The sequence below is a fragment of the Portunus trituberculatus genome, chromosome 2 (genome assembly GCF_017591435.1).
Source record: "Portunus trituberculatus isolate SZX2019 chromosome 2, ASM1759143v1, whole genome shotgun sequence".
Taxonomy (NCBI): domain Eukaryota; kingdom Metazoa; phylum Arthropoda; class Malacostraca; order Decapoda; family Portunidae; genus Portunus; species Portunus trituberculatus.
This window is the reverse complement of record NC_059256.1, coordinates 3,888,219-3,905,718: the sequence shown is the minus strand read 5'-3', so window position 1 is coordinate 3,905,718 and position 17,500 is coordinate 3,888,219. Positions and strand designations below refer to the sequence as shown.

At 46.0% G+C, this 17,500-nt stretch overlaps 2 protein-coding genes across 3 annotated transcripts in view; one reads left to right on the top strand and one right to left on the bottom strand.

Moving 5' to 3' along the window:
• The window catches only part of LOC123502877 (apolipoprotein D-like), a 3,673-nt gene extending 543 nt beyond the window's left edge, over positions 1–3,130 (top strand). Inside the window, exons 3-5 of the mRNA XM_045252165.1 lie at positions 1,538–1,754; positions 2,519–2,670; positions 2,758–3,130. Coding sequence (XP_045108100.1) covers positions 1,538–1,754; positions 2,519–2,670; positions 2,758–3,036 — 648 coding nt within the window. The 3' untranslated portion in view covers positions 3,037–3,130. The remainder of the gene's footprint in view (positions 1–1,537; positions 1,755–2,518; positions 2,671–2,757) is intronic.
• Positions 3,131–7,750: 4,620 nt separating this feature from the next.
• LOC123502866 (phosphatidylinositol 4,5-bisphosphate 3-kinase catalytic subunit alpha isoform-like) overlaps positions 7,751–17,500 on the bottom strand; it is a 25,939-nt gene continuing 16,189 nt past the window's right edge. For both annotated transcript variants that reach the window (XM_045252148.1, XM_045252156.1), the window contains exon 17: positions 7,751–9,463. In XM_045252148.1, coding sequence (XP_045108083.1) covers positions 9,308–9,463 — 156 coding nt within the window. In that variant the 3' untranslated portion in view covers positions 7,751–9,307. The remainder of the gene's footprint in view (positions 9,464–17,500) is intronic.

Here is a 17,500-nt window from a genome sequence, read left to right as displayed (position 1 = left end):
AGTAGTAGTAGTAGTAGTAGTAGTAGTAGTAATAATGGTTGTAGTAGTAGTAGTAGTAGTAGTAGTAGTGGTGGTGTTGGTGGTGGTGGTGGTTGCAGTGGTGGTTGTGGTGGTAAAACATACACAAATCCTCCGTAACAGCCAGCCCATTAACAACCCATTAAGCACACAAACACCCATTAAAACTCCTAAACAACCCATTAACATACAAACACACAATTATCACCCATAAAACACTCAAAACACAGAAATTCCCCTTAACAACCCATTAGCAATCCATTAACACCCCCTTAACACCCAATTAGCAATCCATTAACCCATTAATACCCCTTAACAGCACATTAACAGCCCCATTTCCACAGTTAACAGGTCAGTGGTACGTCATCAAGATCTTCAGCACCATTAACAACCTATTACACCCTTAACACCCTTTTAACAACCCCTTAACCCCTTAACAGCCCCATTTCCACAGTTAATAGGGCAGTGGTATATCATTAAGAACTTCAGTACCATTAACAACCTTTTAACCCCTTAGCACCCTTTAACAACCCATTAACAGCCCACTAACAACCCCCTTAACACCCCATTAACAACCCCTTAAGAACAGATTAACACCCCATTAATATCCCCTTAGCAATCCATTAACAACCAATTAATACCCCCTTAACACCCCATTAACAACCCATTATTACTCCCTTAACCCCTTAACACCCCATTAACAAACCATTAACCCCTTAGCACCCTTTAACAGCCCCATTTCCACAGTTAATAGGGTAGTGGTACGTCATTAAGAACTTCAGCACCATTAACAACCCATTAACAATATTAACCCCTTAGCACCCCTTAACAGCCCATTAACCCCGCATTAGCAACCCATTAACCCTCTTAGCACCCCATTAACAATCCCTTAACCGCCCATTTCCACAGTTAATAGGGCTGTGGTACGTCATTAAGAACTTCAGCACCATTAACAACCCATTAACAATATCTTAACCCTTTAGCACCCCATTAGCAACCCATTAACAGTCCATTAACAATCCATTAACAACCCATTAACCCCTTAGCACCCCATTAACAACCCCTTAACAGCCCATTTCCACAGTTAACAGGGCTGTGGTACGTCATTAAGAACTTCAGCACCATTAACAACCCATTAACTTAGCATCCCATTAACAACCCCTTAACAGCCCATTTTCACAGTTAACAGGGCTGTGGTACGTCATCAAAATCTTCAGCACCATTAACAACAGTTAACATTAACAATCCATTAACGTCATTAAGAACTTCAGCACCATTAACAATCTCTTAACCCCTTAGCATCCATTAACAACCCCTTAACAGCCCATTTCCACAGTTAACAGGGCTGTGGTACGTCATCAAGAACTTCAGCACCATTAACAACCCATTAACAATATCTTAACCCCTTAGCACCCCATTAACAACCCATTAACAATCCATTAACCCCTTAGCACCCCATTAGCAACCCATTAACCCCTTAGCACTCCATTAACAACCCCTTAACAGCCCATTTCCACAGTTAACAGGGGTGTGGTACGTCATCAAAATCTTCAGCACCAACAGCCGCTGCATGACAGTCACCTTCAACAGAACAGCGGACGGATTCACGGCAACAGAGAGGCGGGAACTGTTTCTCGGACGCAAGGTTGGACTGGACCACATCCTCACAAACACTGGCTACTTCACTATCAAGAATGACGATGTGCCTGCCCAGATGTCCGTCAGCTGGCCCTCCAGTTAGTGTTTGGGGTGTTTTGAGGGTGTTTTAGGGTGTTTTGAGGGTGTTTTGTGGTGTTTTGAGTGTGTTTTGGGGTGTTTTGAGGTGTTTTGTGGTGTTTTGGGGTGTTTTAGGGTGTTTTGAGGTGTTTGTGGTGTTTTGAGGGTGTTTTGGTGTGTTTTGAGGTGTTGTAGGATGTTTTGGGGTGTTTTGTGGTGTTTTGAGGTGTTTTGTGGTGTTTTGGGGTGTTTTGGGGTGTTTTGAGGTGTTTTGTGGTGTTTTGTGGTGTTTTGAGGTGTTTTGGGGTGTTTTGAGGTGTTTTGGGGTGTTTTGAGGTGTTTTGAGGTTGTTTTGGGGTGTTTTCGGCTATTGGGGTTGTTTTAGTATGTTTTCCAGTGTTTTGGTGTATCCACTATACACCCCTAAAAACCTCAATTTCTGTCTACTACACACCCTAAAACACACAAATTTCTGTCCACTATACACCCCAAAACACACAAATTTGTGTCCACTACACACCCAAAAACACCTAAATTTCTGTCCACTACACACCACAAAACACTAAAATTTGTGTCCACTACACACCCAAAAACACCTAAATTTCTGACCTATATACACCCAAAACACCCAAATTTCTGTCCTATATACACCCAAAACACCACAATTTATGTCCACTACACACCCCAAAACACTAAAATTTCTGTCTACTACACAGCACAAAACACCCAAATTTCTGACCTATATACACCCAAAACACTAAAATATTTCTGTCTCTTCCTCCAGATTTCCTCGGGCCGGCAGACGTGACAGTGGTGGACATTGAGAGAGACTCCTTTGCTGTGATCTACGAGTGTAAGTCTCTGTTTGTGGTGAGGCGTACGTCAGCAGTTATCCTCAGCCGCCAGCCCGCCCTGGACCCAACTGTCATCGAGAGGGTACGTAGTAGTTGTAGTAGTAGTAGTAGTAGCTAAAACCCCGCCAAACACTCGCAAGAACCCCGCTAACACCCACCACCATTTCAGATTGAGGGTGACTTGAGCGCTCTGAAAATCGATGTCACGGATTTCGACGTAATGAACCACGCGGACTGCAACCAACCAGGCGAGGCGGACTTCAATTTCAACGTAAATGAGTATATTGGTGACGGCTTCATTAAGGGAGGTCAAGGAGGGGGTCAGGAAGGAGGTCAAGGAGGTCAGGAGGGAGAGGGAGAGGGAGGAATTGGTATAGGGGAAATTTTTAATCCAGAGTTTATCAATTTTGACGGAGTGAGTAATGATGAGAATGAGGTGCAGGGTTGAGAGAGAGAGAGAGAGAGAGAGAGAGAGAGAGAGAGAGAGAGAGAGAGAGAGAGAGAGAGAGAGAGAGAGAGAGAGAGAGAGAGAGAGAGAGAGAGAGAGAGAGAGAGAGAGAGAGAGAGAGAGAGAGAAACACACCAATCACTAAATGAGATTATTATTGTTGTCACTTATAGATCACAAGAATGTTACTATTAATCATATACCAAAGACACTACTACTACTACTACTACTACTACTACTATTACTACTATTCCTGTGTAATGTATCAATATTCAATAAAAGACAGCATTAATTCTCCCTTTCATTAACCCCTTCAGTACTGGGACACATTTTTACCTTGAGTTTTGTGTACCATTAGACCATTTTATTGACATTAGCAAGGGTCTATGGAGGGCAGAAGATTAATGGCCACAGTCTTCACTATTTTAATTGAGTTTGGTGTACCATTAGACCATTTTATTGACATTAGCAAGGGTGTATGGAGGGCAGAAAATTAATGGCCACAGTCTTCACTATTCTAATTGAGTTTTGTGTACCATTAGACCATTTTACTGACATTAGCAAGGGTGTATGGAGGGCAGAAGATTAATGGCCACAGTCTTCACCATTTTAATTGAGTTTTGTGTACCATTAGATCATTTTATTGACATTAGGAAGGGTCTATGGAGGGCAGAAGATTAATGACCACAGTCTTCACCATTTTAATTGAGTTTTGTGTACCATTAGACCATTTTATTGACATTAGCAAGGGTCTATGGAGGACAGAAGATTAATGGCCACAGTCCTCACTATTTCAATCCCCCACATGAGTTTGTGAAGCTGTACAGAATCACCAAATAGTCACCACAAGGAATAGGGAAACACGTCACGCTACTGAAGGGGTTAAAACCATTCTTCGTAATAAAACAACAACAATATTAGTCATTTTCTTAATAATTGTAATAAATAAATAAATAAATAAATAAAGTTTGAATAGTAAAAATATGCAAATAGAGAGAGAGAGAGAGAGAGAGAGAGAGAGAGAGAGAGAGAGAGAGAGAGAGAGAGAGAGAGAGAGAGAGAATGTTGTTCTTTCTTCCGTCTCGATACACGTCACGCACACAAGCCAAGGTCAGAGAGAGAGAGAGAGAGAGAGAGAGAGAGAGAGAGAGAGAGAGAGAGAGAGAGAGAGAGAGAGAGAGAGAGAGAGAGAGAAAGAGAGAGAGAGAGAGAATTATAAAAGGAAGTTGTCTTTAACCATTTTTTTTCTTTCTTTTTGCTCAATCTCTCTCTCTCTCTCTCTCTCTCTCTAACCATTAAATTTCTCTCTTTCTCTCTATTCTTTCTTCCACTTTTTCTTCTGTCCCCCCTCTCTCTCTCTCACACACACGAACATAAACAAAATTACCACACGTATTCTCCCTATGCCTATCTCCCCCACAGTAGGCCGAGTGGTAGCAGGAGGCCTTAGTATAGCAGTAGGTCTCCCCTTAGCTCTTCTCCAACTAGGCACCCTCGTCAGCCTCGCCCGGTCACCCCCACACCTCCTGAGCCCTACCGATCTCAACACTGTCAGTAAACTAGCGATCCCTGTGGCGTTTCTGAATGTGTTGGTGTGTTTAGCAGTGGTGTGTGTGGCATTTAAACCCCGCTCTTCAATTCCTAAGGGTTTAATGTGCCTAGGTCTGGTATTCACGGCGCTAGGATGGTTTGTGTTGTTCCAGCGAAGGGATGGTCTAGCGAGGGCAGCGTGCGGATCCCATTGCGCTGACCAAGTTGTTAATATCTCGTCTATCCCTGGTCTAAATGGGTTCAGATCTCACACAGGGGCTTACTGTTACTTCACCAAGCCCTCGTCTATGCCCACTGGCGCCTGCTACACCCACGAGCCCAGTTTAGTAAGGATACATCAATATTTCGGAATGTGGTGGCAGCTTTGTGTGATCAGCGTTCTGTTCATCATTGCGGTGTTTCAAATATTATCATCCTGTGACAGATCTCCGGTTGTCTACACGCGTGACGGGATGAAGATACTGTACGGGGCGGCTTGATCTGTCACTAGAAGGCGTGGGAGGGCGTGGGGCTGAGGTTTAAAGGGTGATATTAAGTTTTGCTGGGGTCGAGTGGATGGCGCGCGGTTTTAGTGAAGTCTGCGTTAAAAAGTCTCCGTTTTCTGTTACGCAATTTTGGTGTTTTTCTTGTATTTGTTTTTGTTTTTTTATCGTGTTTTATCTTGAAGGGAGGGAGGGAGGGAGGGAGGGAGGGGAGAAATGAAAGAAAAAGGGTTGCACTCTCTCTCTCTCTCTCTCTCTCTCTCTCTCTGTGACTCATTCATTAGCCACCATGAACGCCTACTTCCTGCCTGAGAGATAGATAAATAGAGACAAAGAGAGAGAGAGAGAGAGAGAGAGAGAGAGAGAGAGAGAGAGAGAGAGAGAGAGAGAGAGAGAGAGAGAGAGAGGATTTCCACTAAACAATAAAAAAATATAGAAAATGATACTTCTACACACGCACACACACACACCGCGTAGTGTAGTGGTTAGCACGCTCGACTCACAATCGAGAGGGCCGGGTTCGAGTCCCGGAAGTGGCGCGGCTCTTAATGTGTGGGGTGTGTTGAGGCAGCAGTAAATAGGTACGGGGTGTAACTGGAGGGGTTGTGGCCTCCCTGTCCCGGTGTGTGGAGTGTGATGTGGTGTGTTAATGTGTAGGGTGTTTTTAAGAGTGTTTTTAAGAGTGTTTTTAAGAGTGTTTTAAGGGTGTTTTTAAGAGTGTTTTTATAAGGGTGTTTTTAAGGGTGTTTTTAAGAGTGTTTTTAAGGGTGTTTTAAGGGTGTTTTTTAAGGGTGTTTTTAAGAGTGTTTTAAGGTGTTTTAAGGGTGTTTTAAGGGTGTTTTTAAGAGTGTTTTTAAGGGTGTTTTAAGGTGTTTTAAGAGTGTTTTAAAGTGTTTTAAGGGTGTTTTAAGGGTGTTTTAAAGTGTTTTAAAGTGTTTTAAGGGTGTTTTAAGGGTGTTTTAAGTGTTTTAAGGGTGTTTTAAGGGTGTTTTAAGGGTGTTTTAAGGGTGTTTTAAGGTGTTTTTAAGAGTGTTTTTAAGGGTGTTTTTAAGAGTGTTTTTAAGGGTGTTTTAAGAGTGTTTTAAAGTGTTTTAAGGTGTTTTAAAGTGTTTTAAGTGTTTTAAGGGTGTTTTAAGGGTGTTTTAAGGGTGTTTTAAAGTGTTTTAAGGGTGTTTTAAGGGTGTTTTAAGGGTGTTTTAAGTGTTTTAAAGTGTTTTAAGGTGTTTTAAGTGTGTTTTAAGGGTGTTTTTAAGGGTGTTTTTAAGAGTGTTTTTAAGGGTGTTTTTAAGAGTGTTTTTAAAGGGTGTTTTAAAGTGTTTTAAGGGTGTTTTAAAGTGTTTTAAAGTGTTTTAAGGGTGTTTTAAGGGTGTTTTAAGAGTGTTTTTAAGGGTGTTTTTAAGGGTGTTTTTAAGAGTGTTTTTAAGGGTGTTTTAAGGGTGTTTTTAAGTGTTTTAAGGGTGTTTTAAAGTGTTTTAAGGGTGTTTTAAGGGTGTTTTTAAGAGTGTTTTTAAGGGTGTTTTAAGGATGTTTTTAAGAGTGTTTTAAAAGTGTTTTTAAGGGTGTTTTTAAGTGTTTTAAGAGTGTTTTTAAGGGTGTTTTTAAGAGTGTTTTTAAGGGTGTTTTTAAGAGTGTTTTTAAGAGTGTTTTTAAGGGTGTTTTTAAGAGTGTTTTTAAGAGTGTTTTTAAGGGTGTTTTTAAGGGTGTTTTTGTGGTTCTGGTGGTGCATTGCCAAGATTTATGGTTTATTGAATGGAGAAAATAATAATAATAATAATAATAATAATAATAATAATAATAATAATAATAATAATAATAATAATGATGATGATGATGATGATGATGATGATGATGATAGTAATGCATTATTAAACGGAGAAATCAAAGGAAAAATTAAAGAAAAAGAAAAGAAAGAAGAATAATAAGGAAAACAACAACACAAACACACCGACAAACAAACAACGAGCAAATCAAATGAGACGACAATAATATCAGAAAATTATTATTATTATTATTATCATTGGAGAGAGAGAGAGAGAGAGAGAGAGAGAGAGAGAGAGAGAGAGAGAGAGAGAGAGATTAACACAGGTAAATTAATAACACACACACGAACATACACAAAATAATAATAATAATAATAATAATAATAATAATAATAATAATAATAATAATAATAATAATACCAAGGAGGAGGAGGAGGAGGAGGAGGAGGAGGAGGAGGAGGAGGAGGAGGAGGAGGAGGAGGAGGAAGAGGAAGAAGAAGAAGAAGAAGAAGAAGAAGAAGAAGAAGAAGAAGAAGAAAATTATGAAAAATAGTAGTAGTAGTAGTAGTAGTAGTAGTAGTAGTAGTAGTAGTAGTAGTAGTAGTAGTAGTAGTAGTAGTAGTAGTAGTAGTAGTAGTAGTAGTAGCAGTAGGTAGAGTACATACATACAAACAGACAGACGGACACAACACAACCTTGAGTCAGGAGATAACACTAATGACACTCTCAATACTGGGACACACTCAATGCTGGGACGGTTTGCACGGTTTGCACACTGGGACACTCAATACTGGGACACACTCAATACTGGGACACACTCAATACTGGGACACTTTGCACACTGGGACACACTCAATACTGGGACACTCTGCACACTGGGACACAAAACAACACAAATAACAAATAAAATGAGAGAGAGAGAGAGAGAGAGAGAGAGAGAGAGAGAGAGAGAGAGAGAGAGAGAGAGAGAGAGAGAGGCTGTATTTCTAAGGGTCACAGCTCTCCATAGGTCTAAAAAATACAGGAATATTATAAACACACTAAAATAGGCCTATGTACAATTTTTAGCCACAATAATAAATAATAATAATAATAATAATAAGAATAAGAAGAAGAAGAAGAAGAAGAAACTCAAAATACAGCCTATATGATCTTTTAGGCCTACAGAAATATAGCAAAACCCTAAAACAGCTTATACACATAAAACATAGGTCTACGAGAGTCCCATAGGCCTAACACTATCTGGAAACACAGAAAAAATAGGCTTCATGTCTCAAAATACAAAAACACATATATACAAACACTATAGGCCTATGTAATACTTGGAAATACTGAAAAAAACAGCCTATACAAAAATATATAGGCCTCGTCATATCAAAAAATAGAATATCAGTTTATGTACAATTTTTCAAGCCTATAAGATTCCTATAGGCCTAGAAATCTTTGAAACAGCCTATATACAAATAATCTAGCACAGCCTACCGCATTTAACTACACGGCCTATATAGAAATTAGGCCTAGTCACGTTTTAAAAGCAATGGAGTGTTAAAGATAATAAAAAGGCCTATAAGTAAAAAAATAGAGGCCTTTGTGGTGATAATTTGAGTAATACTGTATAAAATGGTGTTTGATCCTGTATAAAGGAATCTGAACCTACAAAAAGGAATCTGAATCTGTATAAAGGATGTTGAAACCGGTATAAAGGGTGCTTCAGCCTGTATAAAGGGGATATATCAAATCCAATCCTTTATAAAACCGAATCCAATCCTACATATAGCAAATCCAACACTATATAACGAATGCAAATCTTTATAAACCTTTAAAAAGTATCAAAACCCTTTATAGTGTCAGAACCCTTTATAAAGTGTCACAACCCTAAATGAACCCTCTCAAATCCCACACACACAAAGAATTACCGGTGGCTGACAGTGGCAAAACCCTTTATAAAGCATCAGAACCCTTTATAAAGTGGCAGAACCCTTTATAAAGTCTCACAACCCGTTGTAAACTGGCAGAACCCTTTATAAAGAATCAGAACCCTTTATAAAGTATCAAAAACCCTTTATAAAGTGTCAGAACCCTTCATAAAGCATCACAACCCTTTATAAAGCATCAGAACCCTTTATAAAGTACCAAAACTCTTTATAAAGTCTCAGAACCCTTTATAAAGTAGCAAAACCCTTTATAAATTTTCAAAACCCTTTAAAATAAAGCATCAGAACCCTTTATAAATTTTCAAAACCCTTTATAAAGCATCAGAACCCTTTATAAAGCATCAGAACCCTTTATAAATTTTCAAAACCGTTTATAAAGCATCAGAACCCTTTATAAATTTTCAAAACCCTTTATAAATTTTCAAAACCCTTTATAAAGCATCAAAACCCTTTATAAAGCATCAAAACCCTTTATAAAGCATCAGAACCCTTTATAAACCATCATAACCCTTTAAGAACCCTCTCGGACCCGACAAACAAAGGGTTACCGGTGGCGGACACAGTGGAAGAACCAGTCGAGTTTGGTGGTCCAGGCTCCATCATAGGCCTCGTGGAACCGGTTCTGAAAATACCGCAGCGCCTCCTCTTCAGACACGCCCACCGCTAATGTCTTCCTCAGGTACGCCACGTCTGCCACACTCTGGGGGAAGGGCGGGCGTGGGTGTCAGTGGGGGAGTTGTGGGTGTGGTGGTGGTGGTGGTGGTGGTGGTGGTGGGCGTGGTGGGTGTGGTGAGGGGAACTGAGGGGAAGATGTGGGTGTGGTGGGTGTGGTGAGAGGTAGAGGGTGGTGACCGGGGGGGGGAGTTGTGGGTGTGGTGTGGTGTGATGAGAGAGAGAGAGAGAGAGAGAGAGAGAGAGAGAGAGATAGAGATATCACTCTCTCTCTCTCTCTCTCTCTCTCTGTCCATTTCACAATTACTTAAAAATATGTGAGATTTGGTCAAAATTTCGAGAGAGAGAGAGAGAGAGAGAGAGAGAGAGAGAGAGAGAGAGAGAGTTTTCAAAGGTTATCAGGGAGTCTTGAAGCAATAAGGGCGGTAACACACGTGACTTTATGGCGCCAAGGAGTCATTCGTGCGCTCTCTCTCTCTCTCTCTCTAAAAATAGGAAACTGCACGAGATGGGACCTTAACTTCGCCTCTCTCTCTCTCTCTCTCTCTCTCTCTCTCTCTCTCTCTCTCTAACTTCACCTACACACATTTCTTCATAAATTCTGACTTATCAATCAAACTTATTCTCTAAATTTAAAAAAAAATACATATTACCGGTTTGAGAAATCGTAAATACAGTTATAACATCAACTTCCTTGTAAACCGTCCTCAAACACAACAACTTCACTCATCACATAGGTTTCTAAAAATACCAACTTCACTTACAACACTAAATTACAACTTGTCAACACCCTTAAGTAAATTAATCAATACTTTTAAGAACGTCACTTTACACTTTTTAACCCCTTCAGATTAATTAATGGTCAGTCTCCATTATTCTATTGCACTTAAGTTTCACTATTCTAATGCACTTAAGTTTCTGAAAGGGTTAAGGCCGCAATATCTCACTAAGTTAGGATCCACAAACACTAACACTAACTTAAAATGAAAAAAAATAATATATAAAAGATCTCTTTGAAATCTTGTAAGGCAAACTGGACTCAAAATTCCAAACTTAAATTTAAAAACGTAAAATAAAAAGGATGTTTTAAAATTTGTAAAGCAAACTGGTCGCTTAATCACCGTATTTCCCGCAACACAACCATGGAACACACTCAACACACTCAACACACCCTTAGAAAACACGGACACTGACTTCTGAGGCGCAACAAGTGAGCCACAACAAACACAAATATTAGAAGTCCACACATTTTGGCGGGAAAGTGACGTCACAAGATGGGGGCTCGTGACATCACCTCCGCAGCCATTTCCCCTCACTGCGCCCCCATGGCACACAACCTGGACCACTGCTGATGCATTTCAACAAGGGGATGATTAAATTTGAGTGCGTGTGTTGAGTGAGTGCGTGTGTTGAGTGAGGGAAGGAGGGTAAGATCAGAGAGGGTTGGAAGACTGAGTGAAGTATTGATTGGTTCCTAGAGGCTGGTTTCAAGGTCACTCCCCCTACTGGCGCACCTGTGTCCCTGGGATGGCTAGGGTGGGTGTATGAATGAATGCCTCTTGTGTATCTCTATGAAATAAATCAATAAATACATAATAAAACAGTTTCCACCCACGTTTTCTTTAGCCAGCTTCCTAAATAAATCAATAAAAAAGGTGGTGATATATCAGCCTTGTTGACTCGTCTGTTACGGCTCACTGCTTGATGTGTGGTGGTGGTGGTGTGGTGGTGGTGACGCACGCTGGGTTATGACACGCCACCACCCTCAAACGATGGGTGCAGTACACCAATACGTACAAAACTTACGTGTGGTGGCGGCCGGCGGGTGGTGGCGGGCTCTCCGTATCACCAGCAGGCGACCCACACCCACACACACGCACACCGCGCCCTGTGACTTCAGCGATATCTAAGTGGTTCACCTTTGTACTGTTGGCACTGACTCACTGCCTCGCACCTCCGCGCCTCCCGCCGTCACCTCAAGGTGCAGTCCAGACAGTGACTCAAGACTTGGCGGACGAAGGTGACGGTGGCAGCCCGCGACCCTCGTGCCTCGTGCCTCGTGCCAATGTAGGCTCCAGCGCAAGCATGGCTGGAGCTGGCGGCGCGGGAAGAGGTGGGCCCATGAGCGGGAACGTATGCGCGGCCGGGGAGGAGGGGGGAAAGGGTGGGGGATGCTGTGTGTGTTGCATCATTTTCCCGAAGCAACACCGTGAGTGTGACAACGACACAGCGTAGTCTGCTAACCATTACTTGCCAGCAACACTCACACAAACCAAAGTAACGACACACAACACTCATAACTTGTACACAGGAAACTCAACACAAACTTCTCCGTCTTATCAACTCCTCCCCGCCCCTCCTATTTACCGGGTTTCCGGCCTCTATTCCGCTCCACCCCTCCCACCCTTTCTCTCTCTCTCTCTCTCTCTCTCTCTCTCTCTCTCTCTCTCTCTCTCTCTCTCTCTCTGCCACACCCAGCCAGACACACACACACACACACACACACACACACACACACACACACACACACACGTAGTGTAGTGGTTACCACGCTCGACTCACAATCGAGAGGCCCGGGTTCGAGTCCCGGTAAGCGGCGAGGCAAATGGGCGCGGCTCTTAATGTTTGGGGTGTGTTCACCTACGGGATGTAACTCGAGGGGGTTGTGGCCTCGCTGTCCCGGTGTGTGGAGTGTGTTGTGGTCTCAGTTCTACCCGAAGATCGGTCTATGAGCTCTGAGCTCACTCCGTAATGGGGAAGACTGGCAGGCGACCGAAGCGAATTAAACACACATACACACCATGGGTAAGGGAGTGAAGGAGTGAGCCAGGTCTATAAATCAGTGTTGAAGTCCACACGTTTAGGTGATGGGGCGGCAAACACACTGGACCCAACACAAACCATCTTTTGAAAACACAAACACAAACAAAACAGCAGACTCAAGTGAATCAAGCAGATACGTAACTTGAACATTTCCACTAGCAAGCTGGACTCTTCCCCACGCCCCACGCCCCACGCCCCACGCCCCAACCAGCCACTAAATCACCGCATTGCACGCAACACACTCAACACACCCTCAGATAACGCACACACTGACTTGTGAGGGGAAACAAGTGACCCACGACAAACACAAATGATACTGGAAGTCCACAAACAGCCACACAAACACCAATATGGCGGGACCCGAGGCGTCCCTCACACAGCGGCTCGTGACATCACCCCGGCCACGTCCCCTCACTCGCCCTTCACGGCAGACAACCTGGACCCCCCCCTGTAGGACCCCTGTAGGACCTCTGTAGGCATTCCAACAACAGACGTGCAAGGTGTGGCCCCGGGCTCCACTTTGTCACACGCCAGCCTTACCACGGCTGGGAGATTGACAGATAATGGGCGGATACAGACGGGAAGTGGGCGGATAATGGGAGATAATGGGCGGGAGATGGACGCAAGGTCACTGGATTACTTTGTTAACTTCTTAATAATTTGAAGTTTGTGTGTATGTGCGTGTGTTGAGTGAGTGGTGGAGGGTGGGGGGTGGGAGGGAGGGACGGTGAGGTGAGAAAGGGTTACACAGCCGGTGAAGTATTGGTTTGTTGATAGAGGCTGGTTTGACGATGAACGTGGCGATAGAACAGCCTTGTTGACTCGTCTGTTCCGGCTCCCTGCTTGATGTGTGCTGGTGGTGGTGGTGGTGGTGGAGGTGGTGGCGACCAGTGTTGGGTTATGACAATACTTACTACGTCTTGACGTGTGGTGGCGGCCGGCGGGTGGCGGCACACACACACACACACACACACACACACACACACACAACGCGCCTCGTGTCTTCAGCGATATCTAATTGTTCACCTTTGTTTAGCGAGAGGCTACACACACGCTGTCACTGCTGTTAGCATTGTTGACACTGACTCACTGCCTCGCACCGCCGTCACCTCAAGGCGCGGGCAGACCGGTAGTGACAGCTGCTTCACGACGATTGGTCTCACCACACGGCTTGTGCCATTCCCCGGAACCGCCGTCCGGCAGCGCGGGGCACTGTGCATGGGGGATGGGGGGAAGAAAGGAAGTGTTGCATGACGGGTAATTTGCCGCAATGAACACCGTGAGTGTAATGCCGATGTAATATAATCAGCGAACAATTCCTTGCCAACATCAAACTTGCCAACACAGGAAACACACCACCAAAATTTTCCTTCTCTTCGATTCCTCCGCAAAGACTTGGCTCCCTGCCCCCCACCTCCCCTCCCCTCTCCTCTCCTCTCCTCCCCTTCACCGGCCGCCCTGCACGCATCCTCCCCATGTCCCCACGCGGCGACACATACTGCCTGGACACCACCTGCTTCTTCAGACTGTACCAGTAACCACGTGGGAGGGAGAGGGGTACCATCAGCCCTCCCCCGCGCCTTACCGACCTCTTACACGCCCCAGAGAGAGAGAGAGAGAGAGAGAGAGAGAGAGAGAGAGAGAGAGAGAGAGAGAGAGAAATGGGCCGTAAAGGAGGTATACGAAAAATAAGGGAGAAAAAATGCCAACCACCACCACCACCACCACCACCACACCTAATACCAGTCTTCCTTTGCTACGCCACGGGTCACACTCTGGGGGGGGGGATGACAGGTGGGGGTGAGGGATGGGTAGTGGGGCGTCATGTGGGGGTGACAAGAGGTGGTGGAGGGTGTTATGGGGGTTGGGGAGGGGAAGCAATGGGGGAGGGAGGGAGGGAGGGGTGAGTAATGTCGGGTGGGGAAATTAGGAAAAGGATGGTTTTCATAGCATCCTCCTCCTCCTCCTCCTCCTCCTCCTCCTCTTCGTCTTCCTCTTCCTCCCCTTCCTTCTTCTCCTCCTCTTCCTCTTCCTCCTTCCTCCCTCCTTCTCCTCCTCTTCCTCTTCCTCCCCTTCTTCTTCCTCCTCCTCCTCCTCCTCCTCTCCCAGACCGAGACTTTTGTGTGTGTGTGTGTGTGTGTGTGTGTGGCCGGGAGGGGGGGGGGACAGGAGAAGTAAGCTCTCTTTCCCTTCTTTGGTTTCGTCCTTACCCTCTCTCTCTCTCTCTCTCTCTCTCTCTCTCTCTCTCTCTCTCTCTCTGTCTGTCTGTGACGTCACCCCGGCCCGTCCCCTCACTCGGCCCTCACGGCAGACAACCTGGACCACTGCAGCTAACCTTACTCTGGCCCGGACTCCACTTTGTCACACGCCGGTCTATCATGAGAGGGATATGGCCAGATAGTGAGCGGAGGTGGGCGGAGAAGGGCGGGCAGTGGGCAGATAATGGGCGGGAGATTGGCACAGGGTCACTGGATCACTTCGTTAACATCTTAATAATTGAACTTTGTGTGATAAACTTGAGTGCGTGTGTTGAGTGAGTGGGGCGGGGGGGGGGAGGGACAGTGAGCTGAAAAAGGGTTAGTTTCATGATGAACGTGGTGGTGGTGGTGGTGGTGGTGGTGGTGACGCATGCTGGGTTATGACACGCCACAACACTCAAACGTTTGGTGCAGTATACTAATACAATATTTACGTGTGGTGGCGGCCGGCGGGTGGCGGCCGGCTCCCCGTATCACCAGCAGGCGACCCACACACACACACACACACACACACACACACACACACACACACACACACACACACACACACCGCGTAGTGTAGTGGTTAGCACGCACGACTCACAATCGAGAGGGCTGGGTTCGAATCCCGGCTCTTAATGTGTGGGGTGTGTTCACCTAGCAGTAAATAGGTACGGGGTGTAACTGGAGGGGTTGTGGCCTCACTTTCCCGGTGTGTGGAGTGTGTTGTGGTCTCAGTCCTACCCGAAGATCGGTCTATGAGCTCTGGGTGACCAGCAGACGACCGAGGTGAATTACACACACACACACACACACACACACACACACACACACACACCGCGCCTCGTGCCTTCAGCAATATCTAACCGGTTTACCTTTGTTCAGCGAGAGGCTACACACACGCTGTCACTGCTGTTAGTACTGTTGGCACTGACTCACTGACTCACTGCCTCGCACCGCCGTCACCTCAAGGCGCAGTCCAGACAGTGACTGGTGGCGCCCGTCGGTTGCTATCCGGGTCGGGTGCCAGTATGGGGCTCCGTTCCGAGGCATTGCACAGTGCGGGGGTTGGGGAGGGACGGGTGGTGCCGGTGTTGCATGATGGGTAATTTGCCTGAATGAACACCGTGAGTGTAATACCGATGTAATGTAATCAGCGAACAATTCCTCGCCAACACCATCACACAGGTGAACAACTCGCCAGTACAGCAAATACAGGAATCAAGGTTTTCCCGCTCATCGACTCCTCTCCGAAGACATGTGCATTCTTCTTCCTCCCCTCCTCTCCAACCCACCTCCCTGCCAACCCACTCTTCCCCACGTGGCGCCACAAGCTTCTCATCCACTTTTTTTTTCATTTTTAGTTAAGGCCTATAGCGCCTGTACGCAGACTTGAAGAGTATTTAAGACGCGCTGTTCAGCTTCCGCCCATTAGTGGCGCAGGCAATTCTATTACAGTGGTGGGCAGCATATTAGGGCCCATGTCACCACCCAAGCGCATCTTGGGTGTAGTCACCTGGAACCTGGGTATCACGGTGACATGTAGCTAACTTTAAACCACTCCACAAATTAAAAAGATTTCAAGGCTGTACGTGGTGGGATTCGAACCTACGCGTGGACGTCTGCCCGATCCCGCCACCACCTCGGCACTGGGGGAGCCAGGGGTGCCACCAACCCCTCTATTCTTTCCATACCGCTTTCATGTCTCACCCCCTTCCCTCTCTCTCTCTCTCTCTCTCTCTCTGTCTGTCTGCCTGTCTGCCCCTGCCTGCCAGAGAGAGAGAGAGAGAGAGAGAGAGAGAGAGAGAGAGAGAGAGAGAGAGAGAGAGAGAGAGAGAGAGAGAGAGAGGGGCAGGCAGGCAGGCAAGGTGTGGCCCCGGGCTCCACTATGTCACACGCCGGCCTTATTATGGGTGGAAGATTGACAGATAACGGGGGAGGTGGGTGGTAATGGGGAGGTGGGCGGTAATGGGGGGGAGGTGGGCAGACAATGTGCGGGAGATGGCACAGGATCACTGGATTAGGTCGTTCACTTCTTAAAAATTTGATGTTTGTGTGTATGTGTGTGTTGAGGAGTGGTGGGGTGTGGGGGGGAGGGAGGGACCGCCAAATGATGGGTGCAGTACACCAATACAATACTTACGTGTGGCGGCGGCCTGCGTGTGGCGGCGGGCTCCCCGTATCACCAGCAGGCGACCCACACCCACACACACACGCACACCGCGACCAATCCCTTCAGCGATATCTAAATGGTTCACGTTTGTTTAGCGAGAGGCTACACACCCGCTGTCACTGCTGTTTGTACTGTTGGCACTGACTCACTGACTCACACCGCCGCGCCTCCCGCCGTCACCTCAAGGTGCAGTCCAGACAGTAACTCAAGACTTGGCGGACGAAGGTGACGGTGGCAGCCCGCGACCCTCGTGCCTGGTGCCTGTAGGCTCCAGCGCAAGCGCGGCTGGAGCTGGCGGCGCGGGAAGAGGTGGGCCCATGAGCGGGAACGTATGCGCGGGGAAAGGGTGGGGGATGCTGTGTGTGTTGCATCATTTTCCCGAAGCAACACCGTGAGTGTGACTACTCCTTCCCGCCCCTCCCCCGCCACTCCTCCTTAACGGGCTTTCTGTCTCCACTCAGCCCCGACTGAGAGAGAGAGAGAGAGAGAGAGAGAGAGAGAGAGGACAGTGGGTCAGGTGCAGGCGCGGGTGGAGCTGACGGGGTGGGAAGTGGTGGTCCCATGCGTGCAAATATGCGCGGGCACTGCGTTCGCGGGCGGAGAAGTGGTGGGCCCCTGCGCGGGAACTATTCGCGGGCGGGAGGTGAGGGGTGGGTGGGGATGCTGTGTGTGTTGCATCATTTTCCCGAAGCAACACCGTGAGTGTGACAACGACACAACGTAGTCTGCTAACCATTACTTGCCAGCAACACTCACACAAACCAAAGTAACGACACACAACACTCATAACTTGTACACAGGAAACTCAACACAAACTTCTCCGTCTTATCAA